This window comes from Saccopteryx bilineata, chromosome 6 (assembly GCF_036850765.1).
Source record: "Saccopteryx bilineata isolate mSacBil1 chromosome 6, mSacBil1_pri_phased_curated, whole genome shotgun sequence".
NCBI classification, from domain to species: domain Eukaryota; kingdom Metazoa; phylum Chordata; class Mammalia; order Chiroptera; family Emballonuridae; genus Saccopteryx; species Saccopteryx bilineata.
Genome location: NC_089495.1, coordinates 162,347,555 through 162,367,793, shown reverse-complemented (window position 1 = coordinate 162,367,793; position 20,239 = coordinate 162,347,555). Strand labels below are relative to the sequence as shown.

The window sequence follows — 20,239 nt, the reverse complement described above, 5'->3', positions numbered from 1 at the left end:
AAAAAAAAAAAAAAAAAAGAAAGCTGCTTATGACTCCCGACCTCTACATTCAGTAGGAGACAAGTAGCCATTTCCTTATTCCTAACGCTGATGAACAAGGAGGAATCCAAGAAAACGACTTGAAGCCATCCAGGCCTCTCGGCAAGCTGGCTCCTCAGACGCACTGGGAGAGGTCAGCAGTCCACTTCTCCCTGTCCCCTGCCCCATCCCACTGTCAGAGGTGGGACCCTTAATTCCAAGTGCCCAGGGCTGTAGAAAGACTAGCTCTCCTCATGCCCATGCCCCACTTCAAAAAAAAACTCATACCTTTGTTGAAGAACATGGAGGCCATCTGTCCCATTTCCACCCGGTCTGTGATTTCAAAAAGATTTGGAGCTCCACGTCTCTCTGTGGAGCCAAAGGACAAGGAAGAAGAGGCGGCTGGGTCACTTGGCTTCTGGAGCGGGCTGCTGAGCTCCCTGATGCTCCAGAAAAATGAAATGCCCAGGAACTTCAAACTCCTGAGGAAATTGTTCCTAATGCTTCCTGTTTGACACATCTAAAACCAGTCTCTAGAAAGGGATCACAGGAACGCTGGCTGCAGGGCGAGAAGGAAAGCTGAACCACCTCGCCCTGACTTGGCCGGAGCTGGGCTGGTACTGTCAGGTTTGCATGGGTGCATAGGTGAGAGAGAGAGAGGCGGGGAGGGAGGGAAGGGGAGAGAGAGAGAGAGAGAGAGAGAGAGAGAGAAAGGAAGGAAGGAAGGAAGGAAGGAAGGAAGGAAGGAAGGAAGGAAGGAAGGGAGGGAGGGAGGGAGTGTGGTGGGATGGGAGGAAGGACAGAAGTTAGAGACTCCGTATTTATTCAAGCTTCGCGTGCACTGGCCACTGACCCAAGGTGGTGCACCGTTTCCATGACGGCAGGAGAGGTGGGAAGTGGGGTGATGAGGTTAAGTAATCTGCCCAAGCTGCAAGCACTAGTAAGTGCTGGAGCCAGCGGGGGAAGCCTGGGCCCCACCTCCAGAGCCCTGATCTTCTTCATGGTGCCGCCCCAGGACCCAACCAGGTGAGAAGGGCCACAGTCTCTGTAGAGACTCCCCCAGCACCCTCCATGAGGGGAGGGACCCTGTGCAGCACAGGGAGGTTCAGCTAGCCAGGAATCCCAAGACTTACGCACAGATAGGATGGGCCGTTTCTCCGCCTGCTCGTAGTTGTCCTGGATGAGACTGTCACTGTCAGAGGCTGTGGAGGAGTTGTCATCTTCCTCCTCCTAGGAGAAGGTGGGGTGGGGGGAGGGGGAGGACAAGCAAGGAAAAGGAAGGAGCACATTACTACAGAAAACCCCCGTGACAGTGGAGAAGCTGTTTCCTTTGTTACTTCATACTAGAAGGTATCTGATTAGGAAGCTCTCAATGCTGCCACACTGTCACATTAGAAGGCACAGACACACTCAGATGTCAGGTCAAAGCTGCAGAACAGTTCTTGGGTAGAAAAGTTCAGAATGACTGAGCAAGCTCAAGGTGTGGGGGGAGGGGACCCATGATACAAACTTAAAAGAACAGAGGCTGCATGTGTTCTGTAAGCTTCTGTGGCTGTTCTGGGACAGAGTCCCTAGTGGCACTGTGGACATGAGTCCTCCATACAGTGGGAAGGAAAAAACTGGCCACTGAGGGCCACCCCTTTTTTGAGAGACACACACACGGACAGATAGGAACAGAAAGACAGGAAGGGAGAGAAGTGAGAGCATCAACTCATAGTTGCAGCACCTTAGTTGTTCAGTGATTGCTTTCTCATATGTTCCTTGACTGGGGGGCTCCAAGCCCAGCCAGTGACTGACCCCATGCTCAAGCCAGTGACCCCTTGCTCAAGCCAGCGACCTTTGGGCTTCAAGTCAGTGACCAAGGGGTCATGTCTATGATCCTATGCTCAAGCTGAGGACCCTGCCGCGCTCAAGCGGGTGACCTCGGGGTTTCAACCTGGGTCCTCAGCATCCCAGGCCGACACTCTATCCACTGCGCACTGCCTGGTCAGGCAGGGCCGCCTCTTTGGTACACAAGAGGATGGGGGTGCTGCCCGGACACAAGGGTGACACACATACCTGGTGGTTTTCTATCCTCTTCCAGTGGAGCTGGGCGTTGGCTGCCGCCATGGCCTCCGTAACAAAGGTAGTCGTCATAAAGCTGCAGGGAAAAGCTGTGCATTAACTGCCAAAGGCAGGCAGGAGGGTTGAAGGAAGTAGGAAGGAAAAGGAAAAGCCATTTAAGACCCGACTGGACCAACAGGCCTGAGGCACTGTCTCTTCTGAGAGCTGTTTCCTAGGGAACTCTCAAGATGGGTCTAAGGGTCTAACCTGATAAACGTGTGTAGACGGGGACGCCTCGCACCCTTGCCCTGATGCCCTGTCTCCACTGAGAATGAATTTCAGATGCACGGGAGAGAGGTATGACCAAAAAGGGGCTGTTGGTGGCAGTGGGAGGACAGAGCCCACTTGATGCTTTAAGTTGGGAAGAGGAGGGGCCTCACAAGGGGCCTCCAAGGGTTCTGGGAAGGGCGGCAGCAGCACTCACCTCTCTGTGCTGGGGCACAGACAAGCGGTCAGGTGCCAATCACACCCAGTACTGGATGGAGTACAGGCAGTGACAGTTGAAAAGGAACACTTGGCTCCAGAACCTGTGCTCTTTTTTTTGGGGGGGGCAGTATTTTTACTTTCCTAATAACTTAACATTAACATAAGCTTGCATTATTATGGCCTGAATCCCCAGGGAGGTTGGGAGGCAGCAGCAGACATTTGCTGGGGATTCAGACTAGAGTGACAAATCACCCTTTCTTTTCTTCATACAGAAACTGGAGAGACCCAGACGACAGCTGGAACGCACGAAGGCCTTTGTCAGCAGAAGGTAAAGGGGAGGGCGCCCTCCTGCTAACTGCACAGAGGAGCGGCTCTATCCCTGCCATGGCACCCTGGCAACCCCGCAGGGAACCTTCGGCACCCTGGCAACCCCGCAGGGAACCTTTGGCTCCCTCTCTCCTGAGGCCAGCGCGGCTCTGCAGGGGACCTGACCCCAAGCCCTCCAGGCGCTGCCCCTGCCGGAGGTGGGCTGCTCGGCTCAGCAGTCAGGTGGCAGGTGCGGGAGAGTTAAATCCGGATCTACCCACGGGGGTGGGGGCAGCCAGCTCTGAAACTACCATTCCAGTCCCCCCACACCTCCTAGGAAGGTTTCTCATTATCTTGTCTAAGTGACCATTTTAAGGCCTTTAGATGTTCCCTTCTCTTCTGGAAGTAAAAGTAAAATCAATCTTAATTAAGGCATAAAGAGGCCTCTCACTTGTACAAAGCCGACTCATTGATCATGTTCAAACATAAACGGGGTGAGCAAGGCGGGGGCGTGGGCCCCCCGATAATCACTCCTGGTTCAGACGGCTACCTGCGCTGAAGGTCCTTTAAAGGAGACAGCAGAGTCACACAAGGACGAGGACTTCTAGGGCGCCTAGCTGCTAAGGCAGTACATAATTATGAGCCAACAGTACCCTGAGGCTGGCCCCTAAACCCCCAAAAGAAATGTGTGAACAGACTGAAAAACAAGGGCACTTTCCTGCCCCACTGAGCCTGCTGCAACTTCTCCATCATTTCTTCTCCCTGAGTCCCCTCCCTTCCACTTCAGCCTGCTTCCTACTGCCCTCCACGCCCTCTGAAAACTGTGATTGCCTCACCCTCCCCACCCCCTCGCCCTCTACTCTGTTGGGGCTTTATTTCACTATAGGTATCACCTTCTAACTCACTCTGTGGTTTTCCTATTTATTACCTTACTGCTTCCTGTCTGTCCCCTCACCAAAGAAAAAGGAGTCTGCAGGGCAGGCTCTTTGTGTTGTTTGGAGGTGGTGACCCCTGGCTGATTAACTGGGCTGAAAGTGCTTAGTTCTGAATCCCTTCCTAGCCTGGGGCACTCATTAAAAGACTTCAGACCTGCCTTTGGCATCCCTGAGAAGAGCCTCAGGTGAATCCCACCCTTGGCCTAAGCAGGAGGCCAGGAAGGCTTGGAAGGCATTGGCCTCCTTGTGCTGCCAGACACAAAGCAAATGTGTTTATCCCTTACCCTGTGAACCATCTTAGGCAAATTCTAAATTCCAAACTGATTTCTCCAGTCACCTTCAACAACTGTCAGATTCTTTTTCTGTGACTAGGTGGTATTCTCTCAAAAATACACAGCAGGCCCTGGCTGGTTGGCTCAGTGGTAGAGCGTCGGCCTGGCGTGCGGGAGTCCCAGGTTCGATTCCCGGCCAGGGCATACAGGAGAAGCGCCCATCTGCTTCTCCACCCCTCCCCCTCTCCTTCCTCTCTGTCTCTCTCTTCCCCTCCCGCAGCCGAGGCTCCATTGGAGCAAAGTTTGCCCGGGTGCTGAGGATGGCTCTGTGGCCTCTGCCTCAGGCGCTAGAATGGCTCTGATTACGGCAGAGCGACGCCCCAGATGGGCAGAGTGTCACCCTCTGGTGGGTGTGCCGGGTGGATCCTGGTCGGGCGCATGCGGGAGTCTGTCTGACTGCCTCCCCTTTTTTAACTTCGGAAAAATACAAAAAAAAAAAAAAAAAACCCCACAGCAGGGGAGGTGCAGCGGCAGGGGAAGAAACACGTGACCACCACCTGAAGCACCCCAGAGCCTCACTGCACAGTTTCCTTTACAGCTGATCAGGGTGGTGGATGCTTCCAGCAGCACGAGACACTGGACCCTTGGCCTCCTTTCCTCTCTCCAGGCCACCTTGTTTAGGACTCACTGCAGGCATCTTTCTGCCCACAAGGATGCTTCCTCACTTTAATGGGCTTCCTACGCGGGCTGCCTAAGCTTTGCCCCAGCCCCCTGTGACGGCCTTTTACCTCATGAAGCCCAGGAACACCAGCAGGAACAGGCTGACAAGCCACCCAGCAGTGGCAAAGGCCTTGGGCATGGTGAGTGCACCGGTGCCCACGATGAGGTTAAACATGTACACCAGTCCAACCTGGAACCAACAGAGGCAACAGTCAGCCCAGGAATTCATTAGCTTCTCCCCACAACGGCTCCCAAGGATGACCCTGGGCAAAACCATGGAGGCCTGGAGGCCAGACTTTAGACAGGGAAGCAGGTAAGGAGGGAGCGCTCCACCCAGGTTCTCAGGAGGCCTGCACTGTAACCAGATGTTGGGAACTGAACATTAACACATGGATGACTAAAGTCCCACATCCTATCCATCTTTTCAAATGTCTCGGATGATCAGTTTTATTCTCCATTTTTGCTGTTCTCATCCCTCCCTCATCATTTCATAACATTCAAAGCTACGTCACAGATGTCAGTTCTCTGCTGAACCAGACCACCAGCTTCCTGAAGACGCACCATCACAAGTGCTCTTCCATTTTCCCAGATTGCCAGGCACGTGACCCAGTCCTCCTCTCCACCATTTCTGCCATTGTCCTTTGGGACGCTGACATTCCTGCTGCTTTCCTTCCCCTGTCTTCCTCCCCATACCAACTTCATGGAGTTTTTAAAAAGTTGAGATAGGGCCCTGGCCGGTTGGCTCAGCGGTAGAGCGTCGGCCTAGCGTGCGGAGGACCCGGGTTTGATTCCCGGCCAGGGCACACAGAAGAAGCGCCCATTTGCTTCTCCACCCCTCCGCCGCGCTTTCCTCTCTGTCTCTCTCTTCCCTTCCCGCAGCCAAGGCTCCATTGGAGCAAAGATGGCCCGGGCGCTGGGGATGGCTCTGTGGCCTCTGCCTCAGGCGCTAGAGTGGCTCTGGTCGCAATATGGCGATGCCCAGGATGGGCAGAGCATCGCCCCCTGGTGGGCAGAGCGTTGCCCCTGGTGGGCGTGCCGGGTGGATCCCGGTCGGGCGCATGCGGGAGTCTGTCTGACTGTCTCTCCCTGTTTCCAGCTTCAGAAAAATGGAAAAAAATTAAAAAAAAAAAAAAGTTGAGATAGAATTCACATGCCATAAGATTAACCCTTTTAAAGCACAAAGTTCAGTGGTTTTTAGTATATTCATGAGGTTGTGCAATGAGTGAAACCATCTAATTCCATCTCATCACCCCAAAAAGAAACTCTGCACCCACCAGCGGCTACTCCCATTCCTCCCAGTCCCTGGCAGTCAACCTTAGTGGAATTGCTGGGTTGCTGGCTTCAGTTTTAAATTGAACTCTAATTCATGCCAATTCGATTCCAGGTCAGTTCATTACAATTATTCATTCCTTTTTCCAACTTTTGGCCATAAAATTTCTTCCTCTGACCCAAAGTCCCTGCCTTCCACAACCCTCTCCATTCCCACTGAGCCCTCTCTGTCCCCATCATGACTTCCCATTCCACCAACCTCAGGCCCCCCAAACCCAGGCCACCACCTCCCTCTGGTCTTACATTCTTCTGCATCACTGACAGCTGGCTGGCCCCACAAAGCACACACTGCTCCCGAGCTTCGCCCACCCTTCCCTGCTTAAGCTTCCTGATCCCCAGCCTTGATGGGACCCAGCAGCTATGTCCTTGATTCCCTAATATGAAGCTGCTAAAAGTTTCTGGGCTTTTAAAAAAAGTTTATAATGACCAGGCCCACAACAAATGATGTTCCCTTCACCTACGTCACCATCACAGAATAAGATTTTCTTTACTCCTCGCCATGGACTCCCTAGCACTTTCCAGGTGCCTGCTCCAGACCTCAGTCTTCAAGCCCCCAGACCCAGGACCCACATGCTCTCCGATGAAGGCTGCACTCCTCTGTCATAGGGGTGATAGGCCATTGGACCTGCACTCCCCGTGTCTCACTTCTTCCTAGCTCAGAAATCAGTCTCCGCGTCCTCCCTCCCCTCCTCCTGATCCTGCGGAACACACATTCCTCTTCCTTGCTGAGGCTCAGCCCTTCTTTCTGGAATCCTATCCTCCTGCCAGCTCTTCCACTCAGCCTACAAATGTCCTAGACACCTTTAAAACATCACCCTCTCACTTTCCCTTAACCAAACTCACTGAAGAAGCAACATACAGTCTTCGTCCTGGGGTTTCCAGCCCCAGAACCCTTTGGAAACTGCATTCTTAGAAATCACCAGTGACCTCCATTTGCCAAATCTAATGGCTTTCTTAAGTGTTTTATTCTTTCTTACACTCCTTACTAGCGGGCTCTTTTTCTCTTTGCATATCTCTTCCTCAGCAATTTCGTGCATTCCTATGGCTTTGTCCTGTGGCGGGACAAAAGATGACTACAGTGTGTCCGTAAAGTCATGGTGCACTTTTGACCGGTCACAGGAAAGCAACAAAAGACGATAGAAATGTGAAATCTGCACCAAATAAAAGGAAAACCCTGCCTGACCTGTGGTGGCGCAGTGGATAAAGTGTCAACCTGGAAACACTGAGGTTGCCGGTTCAAAACCCTGGCTTGCCTGGTCAAGGCACATATGGGAGTTGATGCTTCCTGCTCCTCCCCTTTCTCTCTCTCTCTCTCTATCTCTATCTCCCCCCATCCTCTCTAAAATGAATAAATAAATAAAATTAAAAAAAAAAAAAAGGAAAACCCTCTCAGTTTCTGTAGGATGATGTGGCAGCATGTGCGCATGCACAGATGATGACATAACACTGTTTATACAGCAGAGCAGCCCACGGCCATGCCAGTTGAGATGTGGACAGTACAGAGGAAAGTTCAGTGTGTTCTGTGGCTTGCTAAATCCGAATCTGTGACCAAAGTGCAACATGAATATCGGCGAGTTTTTAACGAAGCGCCACCACATAGGAATAACATTACTCGGTGGGATAAGCAGTTGAAGGAAACCGGCAGTTTGGTGGAGAAACCCCGTTCTGGTAGGCCATCAGTCAGTGACGAGTCTGTAGAGGCTATACGGGATAGCTACCTAAGGAGCCCTAAAAAATCTGTGCATGAGCCCACATTGAACTGCACTGAATAGGTATGAAACTAGGGGAGTTTTCCTTTTATTTGGTGCAGATTTCACATTTCTATAGTTTTTTTGTTGCTTTCCTGTGACCGGTCAAAAGTACACCATGACTTTATGGACACACCATACTTCTTTTCATATCAGCCTTTCTTTAGACCTCAAGTCCAGCTGCCTGAGTCTCCTTCACCTGCAAGTCCCATCAGTGGCCTCAGCCTCCTTCCTTCCTTCCCTCCACGTCCCAGTGCTAGTGGCCTTATTTCTAAAGACTCTTTTGAGGTCGCTTCTGGCTCCTACTGTCATCTACTGTGAATTTAATCATCTCGGCCTGGACTGTGACAGTAGATTCCTAACTGGTCCTCCTGTACACTACTTCACGGGCTAACTTACCGTTTGCTTCACTACTTGTTTAAAACAACAGCAAACACATTGTCTTTGGGAACACCTACCCATCTCGAATTTTTCTTCATTCTTACAGAGATGCACTTTCTATATTAAAGTTTTTTTTCTAAGATACCCATGCACTAAATTTTCTTTTAATCAGAAACAAATTGTAGCTTGAAGGAATATGTGCACGCCTGTGTTCACTGCAGCATTATTTACAACAGCCACGCTATGGAAGCAGCCCAGTGCCCATAAGTAGACAGGTGGATAAAAAAGCTGTGGTATATATGTACAATGGAATATTAAATGGGCATAAAAAAGAATGAAATTGTACCATTTGTGACAGCATGGATGGACCTAGATAGTATTGTGCTAAGTGAAATAAGTCAGACAGAGAAAGACAAACACCATACGATCTCACTTATATGTGAAATCTAAAGAACAATATAAACAAACAACAAACAAAACAAGGCCCTGGCTAGTTGGCCAGGGTACAGTGGTAGAATGTTGGCCCGGAGTGTGGATATCCCAGGTTCAATTCCCAGTCAGGGAACACAGGAGAAGCAACCATCTACTTCTCCACCCATCTCCCTCTTTCTCTCTCTCTATCTCTCTCTTCCCCTCTTGCAGCCATGGCTCAGTTGGAGCAAGTTGGCCCTGGGCACTGAGGGTGGCTCCATGGCCTTGCCTCAGGCTCTAAAATAGCTCAGTTGCCAAGCAACTGAGCACTGGCCCCAGATTGGCAGAGCATCACACCATAGGGGGAATGCCAGGTGGATCCTGGTCAGGGTACATGTGGGAGTCTGTTTCTCTGCCTCCCTGTGTCTCACTTAAGAAAAAAACAAACAACAACAACAACAAAACAGAAAGAGACTCATAGATACAGACTGATAGTTCTCCAGAAAGGAGGAGGGCTGGGGAACTGGGGAAAAAATGTGAAGGGATTGAGAAGTACAGACTGATAGTAACCGAATAGTCATGGGGTTGTAAAGTACAGCACAGGGAATATAGTTAATAGCATTGTAATAACTATATATGGTGCCAGGTGGATACTGGAAATATCAGGGGGAACATTTTGTAAAGTATCCAATTGTCTAACCACTATGCTATACACCTGAAATTAATACAAAATAATACTGAATGTAAACTGTAATTGAAAAAAATGTTTTAAAATTAATAAACAGAATTCAAGAAAGAAGAAAGAAACACAAATTGGGACCTATTCTTCTGGTCTTGGTCAGATTTATAAGAAAAAACAGAGATAAAGAACATTAACTGTCAATCTGTGGCCCTAACAAGAAAAAGGGGGGGATAGAGCAGTGGCTAGGGAGGCACAGGCTCTGGACAGGTGCTAACTGGACATCTGGGTGTTGGACAAACAGGAGGACACCCCAGAGAGAAGAGCCCACTGTTCACTCACACTTGGCACAGGGCACCAAGCCCTTGAGCTTCCTGCCCAGCCCCTCAATTCCCACCCAGCATTGGGGCGAGACCCATTCAAATGCTGCCTCCACCACAAAGCCCTTCCTAGTCTCCCAAATTTGTCTCACCCCCACTTTTGAAGCCCTGGAACAAGAACACTTCTTATGCCCTAGTTTTTTTTTATGTCAGTGCATTTATCTTTTCTCTGTCACCAAATCTGAGGCTTGTGGTGTCCTGTGTCTCACTGCTGGCTGCGCTTCTCCGGGTGCCCGGCACACAGCTCCAGGCAGGGCTCCCCGGTGGGGCCGTCTGCACCTAGCTCGGGCTCTCTTGGACACAAGTCTGACTCTTTGTAGGTTTGAAACATCCTAATATTAATTCGATCCCACGGACAGATCCCAGAAGGATAAAAACAGGTTTGGCTCATCTTCCCACAGCACCTGACTGGACTGCGATACTATTGTGACATGCCTCCTGTTGGGAAACCTGGCACAGGGTGGTCCTGAGGAAATAAATGTGAGGCTGACCACGGGCTGAGAAACAGGACATGCAGCCCACCCTGGCCTTCCCAAATGGAAGTTCCCAGTGCTGGCTTTTCACAAGTCACTCTGAATGTCTACAACAAACTAATTTTTACTTTGGCTGGTTGATTTCCATCACTCTGAGGCCCGTATTTCCAAGTGTGAGAACGAGTCACTTAGCTAGATCAGTTCTGCTCAGTCACTCATTTATTTATTTATTTTTGTATTTTTTCTGAAGTTGGAAACGGGGAGGCAGTCACAGACAGGCTCCCGCATGCGCCCGACCGGGATCCACCCAGCACACCCACCAGAGGGCGATGCTCTGCCCATCTGGGGCGTCGCTCTGCTGCAACCAGAGCCATTCTAGCACCTGAGGCAGAGGTCATGGAGCCATCCTCAGGGCTTGGGCCAACTTTGCTCCAATGGAGCCTTGGCTGTGGGAGGGGAAGAGAGAGACAGAGAGGAAGGAGAGGGGGAGGGGTGAAGAAGCAGATGGGCGCTTCTCCTGTGTGCCCTGGCCAGGAATCGAACCTGGGACTCCTGCACGCCAGGCCGATGCTCTACCACTGAGCCAACAGGCCAGGGCCAGTCACTCATTTATTGAACAACTTCTTCCATGGATCTGCCTCTGTGCTGACACCTGGCGATGTGACACCGAGCAAGACAGACATGGCCCTTGACCTGACGTGGGAGGTAAAGCAATGAGGAAACAACGATGACCGCCTCAGAGAAGCATTCTAAAGGAAAGAAGCAGGGCACGGTGACAAAGAATAATGGGAACATTTTAAATCCAGGACACTCAGGAAGGATTCAAGAGCTGGGGCCTGAAGGATGAGAAGGAGCCGCTTGGGCAAAGGGCCAGGGAAGAAACATCCAGGTAAAGGCCTGACCACGCAGGAAGAGGGAGGCATGGCTGAGGAGCTCTGAGCAAGTGTGGCCGAAGCCAGCCAGCCAGGCTGTGTGAGGCGCCGCGCATGTGACAGGGAGGTCAGTGTTTGGCAGGGTGTCTTGCAGAACACAGGAAGACCAGGCCCCAGTCGATGGCCTAACACTTGATTTCCCTGAAGCTTTGTTCTCTACACGTCGCTTCTATGGAAGCAACCCTTACGACGGGTAGAACCTCATTTCCTTATGATGAATGGCCCTGGTGAGGGTTCTTGTGAGGGAAGGAAAGAAGAAGCAAAGTGGCCTAAGACAGTGATGGTTCTTGCCAGGATTTTTATGGGGAAATTAAATAGTACAGAGGCATTTGTAAATTCAGGGGCCCCGAAGGTCCTGGGGTATAAAAGTCAAGGTTTCATGGTAGATCAGGGTTTCTGAGCCTAAGCACCACTGGCATGTGGAGCCAGGTCATTCTATTGTGGGGCCTGTCCTGCAGGTTGCAGGATGTTCAGCAGCATCTTTAGCTACGACCCACTATCTGCCAGTATCCGCTCCCGTCACCCCCATGTTGTGACAACTGAAAATACCTCCAAACATTGCCAAATGTTCCCTGGGGAGCAATACTGTCACCAATTCAGAACCACTGCTGGTAATGAAATAGCCCACTGCCAACAGAAACTTCAAATAAATCTCAGTAAAAAGGACCCTTAAAGAACTTTTCAAAGAAGTTCATTAGGGATAAATTTGTGGCAGTTATGATCAGAAACAGGTTAGGTCACTGTCGTATTTTAGTTACAAAGCAAGCCCCCTGGGCCTAGTGCGGCTCAGGGAATCCTGCAGGGTAAGACTTCTTCACCTTTCCAGCAGAGTTAAATCTTTCTTACTTCCAGTAAAGCTGACCGATAAAGACTCATCTCTAGGAGCAGACTATGAGGCAGGAAGCAAACCTGAGCTGAGTCGCAGGCAGGTTGAAGGCAAAGGTGGAGCAGGAGGAAGAGGAAAGCCATTCTCTTCTGCTGGTTACATGACAGTTTCATGGTGACAGCCTCCTGAGAAGTATGGCTGAAAGCTGGGGAGTAAAGTTCTGTTGCAGTCTCAGTACAGACCTACACATGCCGTGGCCACTGCAGGCTAACCTGAGTTTCCTCCCGTTATGGACAACTGACCGGCTCCTCAATGCTCCAGGGAGCTCAGTGCAGCATTCTGGCTGCCCCACCTCCAGCCCAGCGGCCACACCCACAGACATGCAGGAGGCTGGGTCATGGGTGTCAACAGCTTCCCCAGTAATGGTTGTCATAAGAAACAGAAGGCAGCAGAGAAGCAGAAGTAACAAGTAGGACTTAAGGCCACTGTGAGACAGAACTCTCTCCTTGGAAAGCAACAGCAACAATGTTTGGCAAGACCACTGGCAGAAGGACGCCTCAGCAGCTAGCTGGCCTGATGCAGGCGGTGAACCTCTTCATCCTCTATTTTGACCATACAATTTCTTTAGTCTTGAGTCATTCCTTGTCCTGTAAATGGGGAAACCACCATGCCTGTTCTGAGATCGCTTACGGCAGAGAGGGGGACATGCACGCCTGAATCATGTCCCTGTGTTCAGTACTACCCTTGAGGGCTGCCTGCCCATTACAAATATTTTATGCAGAATATAAGCTAAAACACCCATGAAGGAAAAAAGCACTCATAACAGGGCACACAGAGGTAGGAAGAGGCCTTGTGTTGGGAATGACCAAGTTAAGGCACATTCGTGAATTATTTAAGTGCCCAGTAGCTCGGCCTCCCAGGCAGCCAGAACAGGTTCTGCACACACTGTGCTGAGCAGGGGGATTCCAAGCAGCACCCACAGTAAAGCCAGTTTCATAGCCTATCTGGACCTCACAGGGGATCAAGACTATTCTTCTAGGAGGGCGAAGTTAAGAAAACCTCAGGAAGAAGGCATGTTCTTTTCTCAGAACCTGACCACTAACTCCTGGTCATGCCACCTCACCCTCAACACCACTAATCTTTCCCTACATCTCTCTTCACCAGCAGGAGAAGAGAAGTCACGTAGTTGTTTATGGCAAATGCCCAGAGTAAGCCCTCACAACAAAACCCCAAACACATAGAAAATGGAGGGAAAAAAATAGCAGAACCCACTGAGGCTTTTAGGGTTCACTGCCCATGTTCCTACAGGCAGAGGGCACATACTGACTTGTGAGATGATTACATGCGGAGCCACTGAAGACAGAGGAAAAGTGGGCATATCAAAGTTTTTCCCTTCCCCAAACACAGTTACAGAAATGACTCAGCTCTAAACTTACAGATGTTGTGCAAAGCAGCAGAAACTCTGGTGACGTCTATAGACAGCAGATTTCACTGCTGATACCAAGAGCAGGCTGTGTACTGTTACACAATTCCTCAGATGAAAGGGACATGATTCAATCCATTCCAAGATTCAAAAAAGACTTCCCTTGATACGTAACTGAGGTGACGGAGGCTCCACTGGTGCCTTACATGAATGGCACATGCCCAGCAGGAAGACTGGTATGAAGGCTTTTCTCAACTATTCTCACTGATGCTAACTTATCCATTACACCGCAGCTCTAGAGTGTGGTGAAGCTGGCAGAAACAGAGCTAGGATCCCTGGGCTAGGAGGGTAAGCGCAAAGCAGGGCAGCTGTTGAAGGTTAGGTGAATTCTAGAAAGAGGACTCCTGCTCCTTAAGAAAGTGCTGCTTTCCCCAGGATAGCTGGTAGCAACATGACTTAATCATTTAATTATTCCAATCCTCCAGCTACTTACCAAGGCAAGGATAAGTAGGACTCCATAATGTACATGACCAATCTTGTATTACACAAAGGAGATAAACCGAGTATGTGCCTGTGTGTGTGTGTGTGTGTAATGCACACCCAAGTCAGGGAGAAATCAATTGTTCTAGTTATTCTAACTACAGACTCCAAATTGCAATTGGAAGTGTCTGCATGCTTTCTCTGCTTCTTACACCATCCAAGACTCTAAAAGCTGTGCAACTTAAAATTCAGCTAAAAACCCAAGTGGTATCAAACTTCTGAGAGGAGCAACACCCTCTCAGAGAGTCAACAGCTGTCAATCACCATCCATTTGAAGGGCCAGCAGCACAGGATGCAGGTGGCAGTAGCCCTGAGGTAAATATTACAAAGGGTTGGTAAGTCAATTTTGTTTTCTTGACTACTGTCTGATCAACACCTAAAAAATGATCATACCTGGGTCTTATAGGATGTTCTGAGCCAGGACAGCAGTGACATGGCTGCTGGCCGAATCCGGAGTCCCCCACCCCAGCTCTACCCTGGGTCTAGGCACACAGTCACACGCACTAGTTCAGTTCACACTGATCAGCGTTCTTCTTTAGAAGCCAGAAGCACTGACGTGGGCAAAACAGGTTCTGAAAGTAAAACTCACGTAAGGAGAATAGAGCTCCTCGGTCTCTGCGATTTCACCCGCCATGTCCAAAAGTGAGGAGGGGACTGTCTGCGGAGCTCTCCTTCTTGCGGGGACCGGGGACGGCGGCTGCTGCGGCTCCCTAAAGCAACAGAGCAGACTTCAGCTTTCTCAGGACCTAGAAGCGGGTGGCGGGGGGGGGGGGGGTGTCTGAGGATCCCCCTTCCCCCGTCCTTTGATCTCAGACAGTTATGTTATCAATATATTTCACAAGGTAGCCAGTAGGGAAGGGTCTCCCTGGATGACTCAAACCCGACTGTTCCCGGCTCCCTTGCAGTGCAGGTTATTCAGTGCCGCTCAAACCCCATGTGATGTAAGAGGCCTTAGAAGCCACTAAGTCTTGTCCAGCACAAGCGCCCTTTACACACTCGGCGGTAATTATCCCCATTTAATTCATGGACAGCAAGCTCACTACCGCGCAGGACAGCCCAAGTAACTGCCAGCCTTCTCCGCCTAGGACAAGGGTCTGGGGGCCTTCCTAGGTCGCCCTCCAACCCAACTTCTTGCCCCAAAGCCTCTCCTTTTTAACGGGGCTTCCACTTCCCGACCCCTCATTCTGTCCTGCCTTATGGCTCCCCACCCTCAAGAACCCCCTCTCCGAAACTGTCCCCGACTTCCTCCTCCCTCCTAGAGGATCCCGGAATCTGGCACTGCCCAGTCCATCCTACCTGCGTGTCCGGCTCCTCCCTTGCGGAGTAGCTCGCTCACGGCCGCCACAGCCGCCGCCTCCAGCCCCCCGGCTACAGCCGGTGCCAGCAGTCCTTCACGACCAACCACAGCACGCATGCGCCTGTGCTAGGAGTCTACCAAGTCGGCGCGCGCCTAGGGCGGGGCGCAGCGCGCTGATTGGGCGCCTCCTGGAGGCGGGACCGGGATTGGACCCCGGCGGTTGCCGTCTGCGTGGCGGAAGTTGGGGGGGGGTGCGCTCCCAGGCGCATGCGGAAGGGCAATACCCGGATGGGTGGGGAAGCGGAACTGGTTGGAAGAGGTAGTCCGCTCCTTCTGCTCAGGACGCTTTGGGAAGAGGGAAGGGGTTGTGAACTTGGCCGTCTGGGGGTGGGGTGCGGGGTGTTGGGTGTGGGTAGAGGAGAGTAGTCTGTAGTTCGACATAAAGCGGATGGGGCTGATGAAAAAAAAACAAAACAAAACACAGGGGGCTGAGAATTGAAGCCCGCTGACATGGACATGGCCAGGTTGACTTGGTTTAGGAGGTGAGGAAGAGGGAGAGCCAGAGCCCAATCTAGGGTAAATAGGTTTAAGGGCAGAGCTGGAAATTGATCCTGGGTCACAGGCTCAGGACTGGACAGGTGTTGGAGCTTTGGTGATAAGTCTTGATGCCCGGGCATCGTGGGTGGAAGGAACAGACAGAAATGGCAACTCAGGCTTGGCTTCTTAAGATGTGAGTCAAGGATTGTTTAACTATCATTCACCAGCCCAGCTCCATTTCTCGCAAGGTGTTTAGAGCCCCTGTTCTCTGAAGCGTTTCCAAGGAAAGACTTCTGACAGGTCATCCCCAGGAGGCATTTAGCGAGTTGAGAGTCTGGGCTCCCACCCTAAGTGGGAGGAAACTCAGGGTCCTGAAGTCTTTGCCCTCCCCACCTGTAGGCTGCTACCATGAAGTTAAATCAGAACATCTTGCTGCTAGGGAAGAAGGTGGTGCTGGTACCCTACACCGCAGAGCATGTGCCCAGGTAACTGTTCCACCCGACTTGGGGTACAAGCCAGTTCTCCAAGGTGCAGTGAGGAGGGTCAGCTTTTCTTAGCCCACATTTCAGAGGCTCTTTCCTCTAGGAGAATCATTGGTGTGAAAAGTAATTACATATAAGAAAAAGGGACTATGATTTCTCTGGAAATAGTCACTCATCCCGTTTTTCCCTTTCATCCTCAGCTTCCTTTTTGACCATTATTTTTATTTATTTGATTTTTTTGACGAAGACAGAGAGAGAGAGAAGGACAGATAGGGACAGACAGACAGGAAGGGAGAGAGATGAGAAGCATCAATTCTTTGTTGCGGCACCTTAGTTGTTCATTGATTGCTTTCTCATATGTGCCTTGACCGTGAGGCTACAGCAGAGCGAGTGACCCCTTGCTCAAGCCAGCGAGCTTGGACCCAAGCTGGTGACCTCGGGGTCTCAAACCTGGGTCTTCCGTGCCCCGGTCCGATGCTCAATCCACTGTGCCACTGCCTGGTCAGGCCTTTTTGACCTTTTAGCAAGAAGTTATTTTATGTAAACTAAGTATGTGAAAGAAAAGAATTGTCCTCTCACCTGATTGTAAATTAGTGACATTCCTTTAGTGACAGTGAATATACTCAGTTCTTGGAGACTTGATGTTAGCTTGTCATAAAACTGAGCTAATGGGTTGGTCTGATGTCTCCTGTTTTGAAAAGCCAGGACTGAGTTGTAGGGTGGGAGTGTTGTGGGGGCAGTTGGCAGTCTGGGAGACTGGGATGATGGTGATGTAGGGGTATATTCTCTACTGGTAATTTTCCTTTTGGGGGATTCCTTGTGCCCAGCCTTTGTGGGCATTTTTCCAGCCTTTTTTGCTGAGGTCAGCTTGCCCTATATTTCCCTTCGGGAATATGAGGAATGTTTGACTTCAGACTGCTTTCCCACACTGACCCCAGAGACGGGATGGGAAGCTGGACAGCTAGAACTGACCCCTCCTGCTTTTCTCTTATAGGACCAGCCTGCCTCTAGATCTAGTGCCTGTGACCCTCTGCCTTAGGAGGAATTATAGCCCTCTCTTTGGGTCTTCTGTGAGCCCTGTGTTAACCCTATGGGGTTCTTCTTTCTACCGTCCATTTCTTCATTTCATAGTGTCAGGCCCGTGCTTCTGAATCAGTCCTGTCTGCTGAAGACCACTCTGTCCCTGCAGGTACCACGAGTGGATGAAATCGGAGGAGCTGCAGCGTTTGACAGCCTCCGAGCCACTGACCCTGGAGCAGGAGTACGCAATGCAGTGCAGCTGGCGGGAAGATACGGACAGTGAGAAGCAGGAGCCCTGGGCTGGGGTGGGCTGGTAGTGGGTGGGCTGACTCCAGAAGCTGTCTCCAGGGTCCCTTCCAGTCTCCTTCTCAGCCGGAGCCCTCTGGGGGCATAGAAACCTTGTGAAAAACACTTCATGAAAAGCCTGGGGAGTTCCTGATACCCTCATACTCTGATGCCCACTGAAGCTGGTCCCTGTGGCTGACACTTCTGTCCTCTTCCCCACTCACTGTGCCAAGCTTGGAAGGGTTTAAAGGAAGTATTTTGGGATCTGGTTGTGATTGAGACCCTGCCCCTCACACCCTTTGCTGCAAGCCCTGTGTGGTTACTGCTCTTCTTTGGTCCTCTGCTGTCTGAGAATACACTTGCTGTTTGGAGAAGGCCATCATTTCCTGCAAGAGGCAGATTTAGGGCTTTTGAATCAGCCAAAGGAAGCTCTGGTCCCTGTTTTCTCCCACCAGACTTGGAGAAGATGGTAGTTCTCTGGCTTGGGTAGGAAGGCTGTCCTCACTGCCCTTCTTTGGGAATGTAGATGCTGACCCTGTCACCTCTCTCCCTTAGAGTGTACCTTCATTGTGCTGGATGCAGAGAGATGGCAGGCCCAGCCAGGCACTCCCGAGGAGAGCTGCATGGCGGGAGATGTGAACCTCTTCCTCACAGATCTAGGAGACCCCTCTTTGGGGGAGATAGAGGTCATGATCGCAGGTTCGTTCCACCTGGCCCTCTGTTTCCTCCCTTCTGACCTGCTTACCTGCTGAACCGTAAGCCAGTTGAGGCTGCATAGACCTCCGAGAGCTCAGTGAGAGGCTCTGGCATTGGTGAACCCAGCGCCTGGTTGGGGCAGACTGCCTCTAGGCACCCTGTTAGCCTGTGGTTCACTTTGTTCCTGTCTTATGCTTAGGTGTGGACATAACCTTTGGCTTTAGTTGTGTTGAGACCTCACTCTGACCCATTTTGGGGTGGTCTGGGGACCCTTCAGAAATAGTTGATCTTTCTTGGAGCATCTTCCCATGCTGTGGAAGGAGACCCTCCAGTTTCTGTCCTTGTTCCTTAGCCTTCTCCTAAGAGGTCATGTGACTCCTCATAAGACAGCACGCTGAGGTTCAGGGACCAGCTTTGGGGTCAGATTGCTGAGTGTCTCTAAGCTATGAGACCTTGGGCAAGCCATTTGCCTTCTCTGTGCCTCTGTCTCATCTGCAGGATGGTAGTAATATTTACGAATTTCATAGTATCGTGAGGATTAGATGAGATTGAATCTGTTAAATGCTCGCTCTGGCGTCTGGCCCATGGTGTCAGTGATTATTATTTTCTCCTAGAGCCCAACTGCAGGGGCAAGGGCTTTGGCACCGAGGCTGTTCTCATGATGATGTCTTATGGTAAGGACGTCGGCGTAGACAAGGTGGGGAGAGGTGGCCAGGCCCCAGATGAGGGCTAGTACATGTTGGGAGTGAGCTTTCTACAGGCAAGGGGTCAGGTGACAGGTGCTTCCACTGGGACAGGAGGGGCAGAGGGTGCTGGAGGGGCCTTTCTCCTGCAGCTTACCCCTCTCTCTGATCTCTGGGAGGAGTGACCAAGCTAGGTCTGACCAAGTTTGAGGCTAAAATTGGACAAGGCAATGAACCGAGCATCCGGCTGTTCCAAAAGCTTCACTTTGAGCAGGTAAGGATGTGGCTGGCAGGAGGGTGAAGCCCGGGTTTGGGTGATGGGGTTGCAGGTGCTAGGATTTGTGGCTGTAACCGGGCTAGCGCCTATCTCCCTGGCTTACGTAGGTGGCTGTGAGCAGTGTCTTCCAGGAGGTGACACTCAGACTGATGATGAGCGAGTCGGAACAGCGGTGGCTTCTGGAACAGACGAGCCACGTGGAGGAGAAGCCCTATAGAGATGGGTCGTAGGGGCCCCGACTGAGCCCTGGGACGGGAAGTGAACAGACCGGGCCTTCGGGCAGGGTATTCCCAGGCCCGCTCCAGGCTGGGAACTCCTGTTGGGGCTTTTCAGACCCCGTTGGACTTGCCTTGGCCTCCCTCGGCCTCCCTCAGGCTGGCACGGTGGCAGAACAGCCCCAGGGCGCCCCTCCTCCTGGTAAACCTGGACTCGGACTCTTAGAACCTGGAGTGGATTACACGAATCCTTGGGAGAGGGCAGGGTAGAGGTAGAGCTGGGGACAAAGGGGATCTGGGGAACAGGCTGGCTTTCCCTTTTTCCTGGAAGCCAGCGGTGCCACTCTGGGGCCGAGACCCTAGCCAGGAGTAAAGCATACCGCATGGCCAGCTTTGTTTCCTCACTGGGCCTATGTGGGGGCGGGTTACCGGGAGTCCCACCCGCAGCATTTATCCGGCCCAGCGTGGGAGCAACAGGGCAGCACAGTCCTGTCATCCTGCAGAAGCAGGCTGGGTGTGACCCTGCGAGGTTTGGAAATGAGGTTGGCCCAGTTAGGACAGCCAGGAGGTTCAGAAAGTGGGTGAGAATCCTTGCTCCTCCTTTCTCTACTTTGGGGCCAGTTTTGAGTTAGTTTTGGATATAGCTCCTTGTGGCTGGAGTGCCCCTCTGCTAAATGCTTCAGGCCTCCTAAGGCACTTGTGTCCTCTCCCCTCCTCACCTCTGGGAGCAGCTGCACCTGTCAAGGCCACAAGGGGGCGCCAGAGGTACAGGTTCAGGATGGCCTGACTGCTTGGCATCCTGTGTTTAACAGGCAGAGCTGGGCTAGGTCTCCTGCCTCAGAGCA

At 51.4% G+C, this 20,239-nt stretch overlaps 2 protein-coding genes across 6 annotated transcripts in view; one reads left to right on the top strand and one right to left on the bottom strand.

Annotated features, from left to right (window-relative positions):
- TMEM104 (transmembrane protein 104) overlaps nucleotides 1–15,321 on the bottom strand; it is a 56,154-nt gene extending 40,833 nt beyond the window's left edge. For both annotated transcript variants that reach the window (XM_066234540.1, XM_066234541.1), the window contains exons 1-6: nucleotides 15,199–15,321; nucleotides 14,492–14,612; nucleotides 4,849–4,970; nucleotides 2,077–2,158; nucleotides 1,152–1,248; nucleotides 307–387 (exon numbers count right to left, since the gene is read on the bottom strand). In XM_066234540.1, the coding sequence (XP_066090637.1) occupies nucleotides 307–387; nucleotides 1,152–1,248; nucleotides 2,077–2,158; nucleotides 4,849–4,970; nucleotides 14,492–14,536 (427 nt within the window). In that variant the 5' untranslated portion in view covers nucleotides 14,537–14,612; nucleotides 15,199–15,321. The remainder of the gene's footprint in view (nucleotides 1–306; nucleotides 388–1,151; nucleotides 1,249–2,076; nucleotides 2,159–4,848; nucleotides 4,971–14,491; nucleotides 14,613–15,198) is intronic.
- A 154-nt stretch (nucleotides 15,322–15,475) lies between these two features.
- On the top strand, nucleotides 15,476–19,784 carry NAT9 (N-acetyltransferase 9 (putative)). Of its 4 annotated transcripts, none has more exons than XM_066237038.1 (7): nucleotides 15,476–15,518; nucleotides 16,136–16,221; nucleotides 17,408–17,517; nucleotides 18,079–18,222; nucleotides 18,834–18,893; nucleotides 19,082–19,176; nucleotides 19,287–19,784. In XM_066237038.1, exons 2-7 carry the CDS (start codon nucleotides 16,145–16,147, stop codon nucleotides 19,407–19,409), a joined length of 609 nt encoding a protein of 202 aa, XP_066093135.1. In that variant the 5' UTR covers nucleotides 15,476–15,518; nucleotides 16,136–16,144; the 3' UTR covers nucleotides 19,410–19,784. The 4 variants fall into 4 exon arrangements, with proteins under 4 accessions (XP_066093135.1, XP_066093137.1, XP_066093136.1 ...); XM_066237039.1 differs by lacking the exon at nucleotides 15,476–15,518 and adding an exon at nucleotides 15,560–15,741 and having other exon boundaries at nucleotides 19,301–19,784; XM_066237036.1 differs by lacking the exon at nucleotides 15,476–15,518 and adding an exon at nucleotides 15,565–15,741.
- Nucleotides 19,785–20,239: the final 455 nt, after the last annotated feature.